This window comes from Quercus suber, unplaced genomic scaffold (assembly GCF_002906115.3).
Source record: "Quercus suber isolate HL8 unplaced genomic scaffold, Cork oak 2.0 scaffold_758, whole genome shotgun sequence".
NCBI lineage: Eukaryota > Viridiplantae > Streptophyta > Magnoliopsida > Fagales > Fagaceae > Quercus > Quercus suber.
In genome coordinates this window covers 259,680-274,327 of record NW_027070194.1, presented here as the reverse complement: position 1 = coordinate 274,327, position 14,648 = coordinate 259,680, and the positions used below count along the sequence as shown (strand labels likewise).

General features: G+C 38.0%; 1 protein-coding gene and 1 long non-coding RNA gene across 2 annotated transcripts; both read right to left on the bottom strand.

Annotated features, from left to right (window-relative positions):
• Window positions 1-4,079: 4,079 nt before the first annotated feature.
• LOC111984248 (serine/threonine-protein phosphatase 7 long form homolog) lies at window positions 4,080-6,810 on the bottom strand. Its single transcript, XM_065766934.1, has 4 exons — window positions 6,077-6,810; window positions 5,502-5,592; window positions 5,003-5,395; window positions 4,080-4,649 (listed from the first exon to the last, which is right to left on the bottom strand). Exons 1-4 carry the CDS (start codon window positions 6,646-6,648, stop codon window positions 4,080-4,082), a joined length of 1,626 nt encoding a protein of 541 aa, XP_065623006.1. The 5' UTR covers window positions 6,649-6,810.
• Window positions 6,811-12,214: 5,404 nt separating this feature from the next.
• Window positions 12,215-14,648, bottom strand: LOC136064764 (uncharacterized). Its single transcript, XR_010626375.1, has 3 exons — window positions 14,476-14,648; window positions 14,252-14,371; window positions 12,215-12,250 (listed from the first exon to the last, which is right to left on the bottom strand). It is a non-coding gene; the product is annotated as an uncharacterized LOC136064764 (long non-coding RNA).

Genomic DNA, 14,648 nt, shown 5'->3' with positions numbered 1-14,648 from the left:
ATAATTGCAAAGTCAATAAAACAGTTGAGTATAGCAAGCATGAAAGTATGCTACACGTCTATGATTGACAGCTAAAAGACTATCCCATTCAATTAGCAGCAAAACCTGGGCAGTACAATGTCAAGTTTTAATTGCAAACCATCAAGCTATAACATTTAACTAAGAATCTCTTCTTCTTCTTTTTTACTATAAAAATTTTATTTAATGAAAGGAAAACTTAGATGGGAGAGCTTCCTAAAGAATTGCACACTTAAGTTCAAATTATCAATGAAATCAACTAAAGAGTTACAGTAAACCCCAACCCATCCAAAGTTCAAATAAAAGACGCAAAAAAGACTAAACTTAGGCTCTATGATAAAACTCTCCACGCCTTCCAAAGTTTGATTGTTATGCCCCTTACAAATCACCCACATAATACAAACCACTTATTACTATGCTTCCTATACAACCCTTTCCAGCAAACTAGACATCTAACATCCTCTGTGGCATTACTCAAAGCACTTCAAAAGTAGAAAAACCAAAGGACCACAAATCATAAGCAACTGAATAATGGTATAATAGATCGTCCACAAATTCACCACTTCTCTTACACATGCAACACCAATTAACCAACTGTATATTCCTCTTCATAAGCAGTTGGCCACACAAAGAAAGTCACTTTCTTACTAAGAATCAAGTTGTTAGCTGAAGAACAAATAAAAGCATAAAATTAAGAATAACTTTAAAACATAGTATTGATTTCCAAATTGTGAAAACTTGACTTGAATGAGAGGAATAATAATAATCCCAGCAACACTTATAAACATAAAAGAATAAAATCATAACATATTTATACAACAATATTTTTAGAATAGGCCATAATACACATATGGCTAAACAAAAAGATGAAATTACAAAAAAAAAGGGAGGTATATTACTTAATTTAGTTGCTGAAGGTTAAAAAAAAAAAAAAGTGACAAATTTAGATTTTGTGGCAGTGTTTGCACATTATCAAGAATACTAGACAAACTAGCCTTACGCATATTAGAAAAAAACGAATTGGAAGAAAGATTCCAATTCCTTCCGTAGCTTTTTCTTAGCAACCAAACGCAAGAAGATTAAAAGGAAAACAAAAAAGTGAGTACGTAATATCTAACCTGGCAGCAGCAGGAGATCCAGTACCCTCTTGAGGAACAGAGTCAGCAGCTCTCTTCGTTCCAGAAACAACACCAACAGAAGCAACAGAATTAGCTCTGTCAGAGAAACGGTCAGAACCATGAGCGACAACAAAAGGGAAGGAAACACTCAGAACTGAAGGCCACAAGGTGTTCAGTTCTTTTTCAAATTTACCTGAACTTCATGTGCTGTGCCCTCCCCAATTGCACTTTCTTAGTAAACCCTTAATATGAAAAATACAAAATTTAAAAAAGTACCTTGTGTTTGGAAACTGTACAAAGCCCATCTAATGCTTCAGTTGGGTAGAAGATGGGACCATTCTCAAGGTCTGGCCTGGAAGCATCTTCTAGATGCCATCTCCAAACCCCATTTCCTTGCCAACTGTAGAGCTGTTTATACACCTTCAGCACCTTCAAGCTCCATATTCAAGTCTACTCAGTATGTAGGGTCCAAGGAAACTGATGCAAAAGACTGATGAGGTTCTAAAGTTGGATATTTTGGATTGCGGGACTCCAAAAAATCACTATAGATGGTCTACATCTAGAAATGGTTGCCATTTAGATGCAGTCCATCGATAGTGCTTTTCTGGTGTCCCATAATCCAAAATAGCCTACTTTAGAACCTCATCAGCCTTCACATCAGTTACCTTGGACCCTACGTACTGAGCAAAGTTGAAAAATAGATAAGCTCCTGATAAAAAACACAATCATAGAGCACATTTTCAAATTTAGCAACTAAAAGGAACCTTAGATATGCGTTTAATGAGCATTACCTCTGTCTCACATATTTTAATGCCATCTCCAGGATGGGATGCATTTCTGATGCCTGGTATTTATTTTCACGTACCCAAAACATCCTTTGGCTAATGCTATCCTGTGTTTTAACCATTAGAGACAGTTCCTTCTCAGCATTTGCAACTGCTTCTCCCGACACACTGGAAGCTCAAATAGAGTACACATCAACATGGTACTGCTCCTCAATTGTGCTGCACAATTCGTAAACAAACACAGTTTCAAAATAACTTGTAACCATGCAGGTATTTTTTGTACAAACAATGCAGGTCAAGAATTTGAAACCATGCAGGTATTTTTTGTACAAACCTAATACACAAAGCTCCTCATATGCAGCCCACATTAGAGGATCTATAAGAATACAACAATGCCAAGTGATGCACAACACTTTTCCTTCTATAAGTATACCTAAAACAAAATAAAATGGTATTAATAAGCAGCCAATACTACCTATGAATAAAAAATAAGTAGCCACTATGTTAAACTAAGATGTTTCGTAAAATTGAAGTAAATAGAAAAGGACACATTCTCAATGGGCAGTATATGCATGAATAAAAACTAACCAGCAACATAATTTATGTTAATTTGGAAATTCATAGATGAGAATTGAGATGCCAATTCAGACTCACTATTCTAGTTTTAAGATGAAGGAAATATAACTGATATGGATCGCAGAGGTTTAAAGATAATATAGCAATGAAATTCAATTACGTAGGGGTTAACAATCCTGTTTACATTGTCCAAGCACTACTTCGATCCAATACTCTAAAGAAGCTAGAGATGCTAGTGAATAAAACTAAATTAAAGAATAGAAGCCAGAATTACTATAAATAGAATGTGTCATTGTATATTGTAACTACTTATAGTCAGTTGCGAGTCCACATCTTGGGGCAGTAAGAAGAAAACTTTAATTAAATATGTGTTTCAGTTGAATTACATGTCATGCTCCACATTAATAGAGCACATTTTAGTACTCCCCAACGTCATGAGGCTCAGCCCCTCTAACTTTGGCAAAGGTATTAGATTTCAGTGTCCATATTACCAGCCACTTGAAAACCATGAATAAGTTAGAATAATTACCAGCCACTTCAAAATCAACCAAATCCGGACTGTCCAGGCTTATTGGCATTAGAAAAGTTGAATTGTTGCTGCTTTTATTGTGCTGAAAGCTTATTTTGTTGCTGCTTCCAGCCTTTTTGTACCATCATCATCTTCATGAAAGTAACAAATGAAAATGAGTTAGAGCGACATTACTTTAAGATCCTTTGTTATAGATTTCAAAATTTAGTTGTGTGGTTTCCACTTAAACCTATTTTAAACTATGACCATTCTTAATTCGTAAAAGGTTATTTTGAAACTGCATTTCATCAGGGAACTAAGTTTTTATTCCATAGAAGAAAATGGAATAACTCCTATGTTTCAATGACGTGTTTCCCCACATACCCAGAACACATTACTTGAAGATATATTACTTCACTTGATCAAAGGGACACTTGTTTTATAAACACAATTCCTTGAATCATTTTTGCAAAACTAACCATTAGAAGAATATAACTAATTTTTTTAAAAAAAATTTTGTCTTTTGTTCCAAAAAAAGAAACTCTGAAAGCAATCCTGAATTTTGTTGGATTATAGGAGTCATTCTCCAACAAAAATATGGTCCATGATATAGAATGAGGAGAGATTCAATTGTTCGTAACATTTACAAGCAAACTGCATACTGACTTAATATCTCAGACCTTTATGCTCTAGATATCTCATAATTATAATGCATAGTAATAAGTTGAAGTTATATAAATGAGGAGGAAGTACAACTGTTCCTAGGGTAATATTTGAGCATGAAAATCCTTAATTTGATCAGAGAATATAATGAACTAACCATCAGAACAAAGAATGTTGTTTAGTTGCTCATAAATTGTGAAATAAACTTTGCAAAAGGCATCAATGGAGTTACCTTTTTTGGACCTTAGGCTGTCTCGTATAACGAGGAGGAGGTCTTGCATGCTCTTCGTCAGATGCCTCGGGCCCAGCCTTGTGTCCATGTTTGTGCCCCCCTGTCCCACAAGGAGGTGGCTTTGATATGCATTTCGGCCGACCTTCTGCCATTGCAGGTAACCCAACAGCCTGCTCAGCCTAAATATGGGGTGGGTCGATGGCTAAAGAAGGGGCAATAGATGTACTATGGGAGGGTGGCTCTTGCTGCATCTCAGGTGGGGTTGGATGAAGACCCAGGTCAAAAGATGGAATGGGTGACAGCTCAGGAAATGACTGTGGGAGGGGTGGACGAATGTCAGACCCATGACAAGGATGTGGCGTGGGTGGAGGGATGGTGGGGCTAGGGGATGGATGTGGGATGGTGGGGCTAGGGGATGGATGTGGGGTGGATGAAGGGATGGTAAGGGTAGGGGATGGATGTGAGGTGAATGCAGGGATGGTAAGGCTAGGGGATGGATGTGAGGTGAATACAGGAATGGTAAAGCTAGGGGATGGATGTGAGGTGAATGCAGGGATGGTAAGGCTAGGGGATGGATGTGAGGTGAATGCAGGGATGGTAAGGCTAGGGGATGCATGTGGGGTGTATGGAGAGGAATCGGGAGTAGGGACAACCTGAGGGGTAGCAACAGGCGGACGAGAGGGACATCCCGTCGAAGTTGTGCTCGTGCTTGGGCCTTCAGTACTGCTTGGGCCCACAGGAGTAGCTGCCTACTCATTCGGGGCCTCAGGGATGGGAGGTTGTACACGGTTAATATGATGCACTGCCGTCAGCACATGAATAATGTCCTCGTGCTCCTCCGTGCCCACTGGGTGATGCCTCGACAAACAGTTGACAAGTGAAACATGCACATGAAAAACCCACATTAGTAACGCGTAAATCATCAACAATGCCAATCGATAATAAAATAAATGTTGGTTTTAAATTGGATCTGGTAGTAATAATTGCAAATTATAGGGAGAGCAAGTGCTAAGCAGAAAATGTAATAACATATATTATGTTTTGTAAACAATGGTTTCATGCTAACAAGTACAGTAAGATGTAGAAGACATGGAGAACTTACCAGCATAGTCAACTTAGCACCGGGCCTATCGATGAAGCTCCGAGTTACCCTGTTGAACCAGCCAAAGTACTCGTGATGTGGAGGCATCTCACCAAGCACTACTTCAAAACGCCGTTGAAGGCGATTACGCCAGTGGACTATTTGCACAGCATGTCTCCGCATCCAATTCACACCGACCTTCCCCCTTAAATCAATTTTATGTAGGACTGTATCAGTGTCAATAAAACGGGGAATTTGTTGGATCATCCCAAATTGACGAACGACACGATCCGGTGTATGTTTCTCTATTATGTGGAAACACACAAGCGGCACTGTTGCCGTCCACACAGCCCTCCCGGCAACGCACCACGGCGGAAGGTCGTCAAACTCAGCTTCATATGGCTGCCACACCACCTAGAACAGCCAAAAAACAAGTACACAAGACATTAGGCTTTATATTTCAAAATTAACCAAACCTATAAAATTGTTCCTAAACGTGTAAAACAAGGCATTTTCATACCTGGCCTGGCAACATTGAAGCTAGTTGCTCGCGATACCTGTCCCTGAAGATGTGGGCGGGCCTATTTTTCTTGTTTGGGACCCACAACCACCTAGCACAATTAAGAACAATGGATCAATATCTACAACTTTCCTACGAAGGTAATGTTATGATTAAATCTATAATGTAATCACATATAACAACTAAGATAATGTTATAGATATTTACTCAATTAATAATATCACTAGAACTTCAACAGTCCCTATAAAAAACAGAGCACATACAAGGCACATGACAGTCACAAAGTTGTAGAAGTTATTAGTTATCACGTAACAATATTAAAAATACTATTTTTTCACACCCAAGCACATTTTCACAGCAATAATGGACTCTCTAAAAAATTTCCAATTCATCAAGGGTTGCCCAAAACTGCCTTTATAAAAAACAATTAGTTGCCCAGTCCACCCAAAAAAAAAAAAAAAAAATTTCACCAACAAATAATAATTAGTTAAAAAGAAGGTGTAGTGGGTGTTGGAAGAGAGAATGTACTATGTCCAAAATAAAGGGAGTGGGGATAGGATTCAAGAAAGACTTACTTCAGGGCCAGTGGAGCACGCACTGGAGGACCGTAAGCACCCACTGGCGGGCCACGCTCAACTGCCGGGCACAAATAGGGGAACCTGGCCCATGCCCAATACTGGACCAATAGTAAGCACCCACCGATCTGACTGGTGCCCCTATCGCTTGCCCTGCATAACTCTCGGTACAACCATGCAAGGCAAGCACTTCCCCAACTGTACATATGTGGGTTGCGAAGATCCTCCAACTGCTGTACCCACATTAGATGCACCCTATCGTCGGATTTGTCCGCAAATATTGTGTCCCCCAGTAACGCTAGGATGTAGCATCGTGCGTACTTATGCACGTCATCCTTTTCAGCATTAGCCGGTAATGGACCAGCAACTTGCTCCAAAAGTCGGCTTATGAGAATCCTCTGCCCATTTAATTGCTTATGCCGGTCTTGATTTATAGGTTCAAACCCAAGGAAGTCCCGGCACACCGCTGGCCAGGTTTTCTGCGTGCTCCCTGTTATAGCGTCACCATCAACAAGAAGCCCGAGAAGAACCTCCACATCCTGCAATGTGATGCTGATCTCACCATGTGGCATGTGGAAGGTGTGCGTCTCGAGTCGCTATCGCTCCACTAAGGCCGTTATCAAGCCATGGTCAATCTCTCTACCCGGGATCCAGAGGAGTCCCTCCAAACCAAGTGCCTTTATAATGTTAACAACTCGGTCGTCCACCATTGGCTCTCGATTGGAGAACTCTAAACTACGACTGCGGCAGGTAAGGGTCCTTGGATCCTGCACAAAACAGAACCATGGATTAATATTTGACAGGTGCAGTGTGTACATTGTATGAATTAAATGCATGTACATAATGCATAAAGATTTAGTGTTGCATTTTACCTGCCCATTCCAAATAGCTTCAGACCGATGGTTGGGCTGCTATGTGAACAACGTCGTGTCAATGGGTCCAGGCTCTGCATGGTTAATCCGTGCAACATTTGCAGCAGCCATACTGCACAAAAAAGGTAAGCAGTTAGCAACATTTGCAGTAGCCATATTGCACAAAAAAGGTAAGCAATGCAAATACAAGTACATAATCAATCACTACTAAATCAAACCCAACAAAGCACTACTCCATTCACAAAACAAACCAATTCAATCCAATGCCACAAAACAATAAGCATTAATATGTCCAAGCAAACTAGAGATCACTAACAAAATATCATTATAACTAACTAAATCAATGCCAATACAAGTAAAGTACAATCAAACACTTTTGAATCAAACCCAACAAAAACCCATTGATAACTAACTAAATAACCAATTCAAATCCAATGCCAGCAATGGAAGTTAAAAGCTTAACTTTTGAATCAAACCCACAGCACACAGATTTATTGAACAATAGTTCTAAAACAAACAATAGCTACAGAAATGAAGTACTACAAAATATGTTATTAGCATTGACGTAACTCTTGAACCCACCATTGCTTATACGTATTATTTACTAGCTTCTTTTGAGTTTTGGTAAAAAAACAAAGAGAAGAGATTATATCTCCTCTAAAAGATTAATCACACATAGCCATATAATTAACTAACAATAACTCTAGATACATAATATTTTTCACAATTAATGAGGTTAATTGTGTCATGATGATGGCATGATGCTAATAAAAATGAAGCTAAGATTCAATTTATCCCTTGATTTTCACTTTAATTGTCAAATTAGTCCCTGTAATTTAATATTTGTCAATTTAGTCATTACTTTATGAAAATGAATCCGTCTATTCTTTTTGTTCAAATACATTATCAAACAATGTTTGTTTGATAACGCCATTTAAATTTTTTTTTTGTTTGATAAAAAAAATTAATGAGAACTTTAATAAAAAATTAATTGAGAACATTAATGAGAATATGAGATATATCATGTAATAGAAAATTTGGCATATTTATTTTCAACTTAAAAAAAAAAAAAATTATTAAATGACTTCATTTGTTAGAATGTTTGAGCAAAAGGATCAAATTAGCTCATTTTGACAAAAGTGGGGAACAAAATTGATTATAGTTAAATCTTAAGGATTAATTTGATAATGGAAGTAAAATTAAGGGATTAAATTGAATTTTAACTTCAAAGTAACAACTAATCAATAAAATTAAGGGATTAATTTTATAACCTGCAAATTGAGGCCAACTGTGAAACTTTTGTATTGAAATATAACAATTAAACCTAAGCACTCTTATATTTCCATGTTCCTCACAATCTCATTTTTGTCTTTGCTCTCTCTAATCATTTTCTTCAGCATTGTCCAAGAATACCTCCGGCTATGCTCAAAGCATACCTAGATTTGATTTAATGTAATCACATATATCAACTAAGATAATGTTCAATTAATAATATCACTAGAACTTCAACAGTCCCTATAAAAAACAAAGCACATACAAGGCACATGACAGTCACAAAGCTGTAGAAGTTATTAGTTATCACGACACAATATTAAAAATACTATTTTTTCACACCCAAGCACATTTTCACAACAATAATGGACTCTCTAAAAAATTTCCAATTCATCAAGGGTTGCCCAAAACTGCCTTTATAAAAAACAATTAGTTGCCCAGTCCACCCAAAAACAAAAAAAAAAAAAAAATTCACTGACAAATAATAATTACTTAAAAAGAAGGTGTAGTGGGTGTTGGAAGGGAGAATGCACTATGTCCAAAATAAAAGGAGTGGGGATGGGATTCAAGAAAGACTTACTTCAGGGCCTATGGCGCACGCACTGGAGGACCGTAAGCACCCACTGGCGGGCCACGCTCAACTGCAGGGCACAAATAGGGGAACCTAGCCCATGCCCAATACTGGACCAATAGTAAGCACCCACCGATCTGACTGGTGCCCCTATCGCTTGCCTTGCATAACTCTCGGTACAACCATGCAAGGCAAGCACTTCCCCAACTGTACATATGTGGGTTGCGAAGATCCTCCAACTGCTGTACCCACATTAGATGCACCCTATCGCCGGATTTGTCCGCAAATATTGTGTCCCCCAGTAGCGCTAGGATGTAGCATCGTGTGTACTTATGCACGTCATCCTCTTCAGCATTAGCCGGCAATGGACCAGCAACTTGCTCTAAAAGTTGGCTTATGAGAATCCTCTACCCATCTAATTACTTATGCTGGTCTTGATTTATAGGTTCAAACCCAAGGAACTCCCGGCACACCGCTGGCCAGGTTTTCTACGTGCTCCCTGTTATAGCGTCACCATCAACAGGAAGCCCGAGAAGAACCTCCACATCCTGCAATGTGATACTGATCTCACCATGTGGCATGTGGAAGGTGTGCATCTCGGGTCGCCATCGCTCCACTAAGGCCGTTATTAAGCCATGGTCAATCTCTCTGCCCGGGATCCAGAGGAGTCCCTCCAAACCAAGTGCCTTCATAATGTTAACGACTCGGTCGTCCACCATTGGCTCTCGATTGAAGAACTCTGAACTACGGCTGCGGTAGGTAAGGGTCCTTGGATCCTGCACAAAACAGAACCATGGATTAATATTTGACAGGTGCAGCGTATACATTGTATGAATTAAATGCATGTACATAATGCATAAAGATTTAGTGTTGCATTTTACCTGCCCATTCCAAATAGCTTCAGACCGATGGTTGGGCTGCTGTGTCAACAACGTCGTGTCAATGGGTCCAGGCTCTGCATGGTTAATCCGTGCAACATTTGCAGCAACCATACTGCACAAAAAAGGTAAGCAATGCAAATACAAGTACACACTCAATGACTACTAAATCAAACCCAACAAAGCACTACTCCATTCACAAAACAAACCAATTCAATCCAGTGCCACAAAACAATAAGCATTAATATGTCCAAGCAAACCAGAGATCACTAACAAAATATCATTATAACTAACTAAATCAATGCCAATACAAGTAAAGTACAATCAAAAGTGAGAATCATTTTGATGTATGCCATTCTTGAAAATTCATTCAGATATTTGGTTTTTTGGATTTTTCATGTTGTATGCCATTCTTGAAAATTCATTGGGAATCATTTTAGTACTAAGAAACAAAAGTGAAACAATAGTAAAAGGAATTGTAACCAGTTTTGAAGGTTTTAAATTGTTTAGTTTAAATTAAATTTGTTAGTTTACTTTGCTAATCTGTGAATTGTGGTGATAAGTAGAGAACTGCAACCAGTTATGATATTTAAATACCAAGAAATTTCAACAAGTTGAGATGATTAGTAGAGAATCTGTTATGCAGTCACATGAGAAAATTCAGTAATTCAAGGCTTTATATAGTACTTAACTCAATTGAGATGATTTCTTTTCAATTTATGAATGATGGAAGTATTTCTTTTGCCTAATTTATAGTGTAGTGTACCAAGTTTCTTTGGTCAGTTTTCTTAATCCTCTTATACTTTTAAGGTCTATTTTGGAAGATAATTATGGGTAGAAAAAGCTTATAAATAAAGGGATTCACACATTGAAGCAGCCACAATATCGGTTTATGTCTTTAGTAAACTATGGTATTTGGTTTTGCTACATTTTGAAAGTACAATTTGACAGTGGGCATGTATTCTGTTTTTGTTTCAGGCTTTTTAGGTATTTGGGTTACATATTAGGTTTTGATTTGATTTTTGATTCAATTTAGTTTCTCAGTATACTAAAAACTTTTTTATAATTAGCCAACTATATAGTTAGTTGGCCCGGTTGAAAAACAATATAATTTAGTAACACTCAAGTCTCAGAGAGTCGAATTATATAGTCAGACCTCGACTTTTTGAGGCTCGTTTCTGCGGTTTGACGTGGCGTGATATCAATGTGGCATCCACATAAAACTCGAGTTTCTAAAACTGAGGTCCACGTAGAGCATCTAGCGTTGACGTGGTCGTCCACGTGGTCATTAACGCCACCTGGCTCTGATCTGTCGGTCCACATAGACCTCGACTCTCTGAAAGTCGATTTTTAATAGGGCATTTTCAAATTAAAGCCTCTCTCACACAGTCCTCTCCACTCTCACTCACTCTCTCTCTCTTCTCTCACTGGGCTCTCTCAGTCGCACACCTCATCAGCCTCACCTCAGCCTCTCAGCTCACCTCAGCCTCTCTCTCTCTCTCGCTCACTCACCGCCTTCCTCATCGTCTTCTCTCTCACTACTACAGCTCGTTCCAACATCGGCAGTCAGAAGGTGGTCAGTTCTTCCTAACTCGGCAATTCCTCGACGGCGCCACCGAGTCCTCTCTCGCACCCAATGATCAAGAAGGTGTGGGAACACATCAAGCTCCACCACATCCAGGTCTCTCCCTCTCCTTTTCTATAATCATCTAATCATTTACTTGTTATGGGTTTTTTTTTTTCATATTTTTTAGACTCTTTTTCTATTGATGTTTGTTTTGTTCAAATCTTTATCTTTAACAAGTAATAATAATAAACTTGTGAAATAGGATAAACCCATATAAATTATTTTAGGAAATGTTACTTTTCAGTTTCAAAATGGCCATTGTTTACTTACTTTGTTCTCAATTTCTCCCTCCCGTATTGATGATTGTGAGGAAACTTTGTGTTTGTTTATCTCTTTTAATTAAGTTTGGGTTTGGCACCGAAGAAAGGAGTACAGTCTAGGTTCATGAATGGTAGGAACATAATTTGAGAAGATCCATGAGCTCGGCCAACACAGGGAACCCTTAAGCTGTTAAATTGTCTCTTTATAATGATTCACAGATATCACACTTGTCTCTACTTCTGCTTATCAGTGGCTTCATTTTTAGATTTGTCTCTAGTGTTGATTGTCTTTTAGCAGTTCTTTTGCTATCACCATGGTCTTTTAGAGCTTTGCTTGCATGCCTACAACATTTGTTTCTTGTCGATTCTTAGCGTTTGTTATTGTCATATCTAATGCATGATAGCTATGGTGTTTGTGCTTCTTTACTGCTATTTCCAATGTGCTTGAATGAACTACTACAGACAAATCTTGCTGAAATACCTAGCATATTAAATAGATGTTAAAGACATAAACTTTGCAATTTAACCCACATTCATGAAATATCTACCAAAATTAAATCATAATCAGGGAGCAGGTAAGAAAATCTACCTTTTAAAAGTTTTCCAACTCTTTCCTAACTCTGCCACAGTGGTCAAGCTAAAGGTTGTGCGGTAGTAGGGGCAGACAATTTTGATCTTTTGAATCACCTATTTCCTGCAAATGCGCCAGGATGATGCAAAGTGAGTAAGACAAATGCAAACAGGTTAACAACTTGCCTTTGCTATATGGTACTTTAAAAAAAAAAAAGTTTAAAAGCCCAACTGCACTCATAGGATTGAAAGATTGCAAGTCAGTCCAGTTACATCAACAATGTCGATTTAGGCAAGAATGGTAGTATATTATCAAAGGATACAAAATGAAATTTAACAAGAAAACTACTTGCCTAAATTAATGGTTTTGGAACATGAAAAGATTAATGAATCCTAACATTTAATGGGAAGTGTCCTTGGAAAGAGGATTTCCATACGTACTGATTTATAGAGAGCAATACTTGATATTGTTGTAAGGACAAATCAATTATTTTGGGAGGCGCATAACTGATGGAAACTCAAATTTTTTTTATTGGTAAGTTAGAGACACACACAATGAATTTTGAAACCCATGACTCACCTTCACCATTGTTATGAGAGAATGAGGTGTCACAATGATATACTATATCTATATAACACATATAAACTATGAAGTGTAATGTCAGTGTCCAAGAAAGCAACTTTGTTGATAAATGGATTTCACAAGTAGTCCAAGAAAAGCAGCACTTTGTGCGAAGCCTGCATTTTAATAATGCATTGTTGGGGAACTGGCTTTTGGTGGTATGCCACTGAACTAATTCTTTATAGAGAAGTGTGGTGGCTACGAAGTATGGGTGTATATTGGGTGCTTGGACTTCCTGTGTGCTTAAGGGACCATAATGGTGTGTCCCTTTGGAAGTATATTAAAAAAGGGTGGGGAGGCTTTCACGGTATGTCAAGTTTGTTTGGGTGATGGTCTCAAAGTTCGTTTCCGGCTTATGGTGTGGAGATACAATCCTGAAGGATGCTTTCTGATGTTGTACCATATAGCCAGAAATAAGGAAGGCGTTCATGGCAGAAAATACGAATTGGAATTCTGGGGTTCTTCAATGGGATATTTTGTTCACTAGATCTGTTTAATAATTGGGAGTTTGGGATTTTGCAATCATTTCTTTGTCTTCTGTATTTCTTTAAAGTTACAAGGGCTAAGGAAGACCAGATGTTTGGGACCCCTACTAGGAGTGGGTTTATCTGAGGTTAAGTCCTACTATGAAGCTCTTATTACAGGTCACTCCCCTTATCTTTTGTGTAAAAACCGTTTGGAAGGATAAGATTCCTTCTAAGGTAGCTTTTTCACGTGGCCTGCAGTTTGGGGACAAATTCTTACCATAAAGAATCTTCAGAAGCAGAATAGATGCCTTGTTGATTGGTGTTGAGGTGTAAGCACAGTGGGGAGACCGTCGACTGTATGTTGCTTCATTGTGACATTGCACACGATCTATGGTCTATGGTGTTTTGTCTTTGAGTTGAATTGAATTTTGCCGAAAAGGGTGCTGGAGTTGATGGAGTGCTGGAAGGGGGACTTTGGTAACCATCATTCTATGATGTGTGGGGAACCATGCTCATTGGGTTATGTTGATTATTTGGAAGGAGAGGGGTTTCGTACTTTCGATTGGATTGAGTGTTTGTCTGTGTAGCTAAAATTGTATCTTTTACAATCCATGTTTGATTGGTCAGCTGCCTTAACTGGCCATTATTTTTCTACCTTAGATGATTTTTTAGATTTATGTAGTTTTAGTTGAAACTTTGTTGCATCCTTGGTAACTTCCTGTTTACTTGGGGATCACTTTTGTTTAACTTTCAATAATGCATCATTACTTAACATAAAAAGAAAAAAAAAAAAAAAAAGAAAAAAGAACAGCAAAACAAACTGCAACATAAGCTTTATGTGACGATTCACTTCCATTCATAACAGATTTATTTTACTCCACTTTTTATGTTCTAAATTGATGCTTTCTAAGAGCAGAAAAAAAAAAAAAAAAACTCATTCCATAAGCTTCATAGAATAGCTATACATTATCAAGCAACTTCTCATTAGACTACAAAACTAAATGATTAGCTAGGTGACATTCAGACGGGCACATACCAATTTGAAACCTTCATGTGAAATTGAAAGGATCATTTCTTGAATGTTTATGCATTGATGCTGCTGCAATGCTACAGAAATTCGTACAATTGCACAAAGGGATCGAAATTTCTGCTTTACCTGAAAATAATAGAAGAAAAAGGTAGGGAGGAATGTAAACAGTTCTTTCCTGCATAGGACTAGGAAAAATGACAATAATTAACTGAATATACAGAGTGAGATACCTCGTTAGAGAATGCTATTAAAGAAGCATGATCAGATTTTGGGAATTTCTTTCTGTGATGTCTTGCGAGTAGAGCCATTAACTGCAGATGTACTAATCATTATCATTACAGAGTCTATTTATTCCTTATGGATTAAGGCTCAGCTGAGTTGAGTTTGAGTACAAACATGGACC

Bases quoted from the DNA above. Each gene is read 5' to 3' on its own strand.
- LOC111984248 (XM_065766934.1), bottom strand. From the start codon at position 6,648: ATGCCACATGGTGAGATCAGCATCACATTGCAGGATGTGGAGGTTCTT. The intron at 5,396-5,501 runs GTATGAAAATGC...TGGCTGTTCTAG, and splicing joins CTTCAATGTTGCCAGGCCAG to GTGGTGTGGCAGCCATATGA. The intron at 4,650-5,002 runs GTAAGTTCTCCA...CCGAATGAGTAG, and splicing joins GTGCTAAGTTGACTATGCTG to GCAGCTACTCCTGTGGGCCC.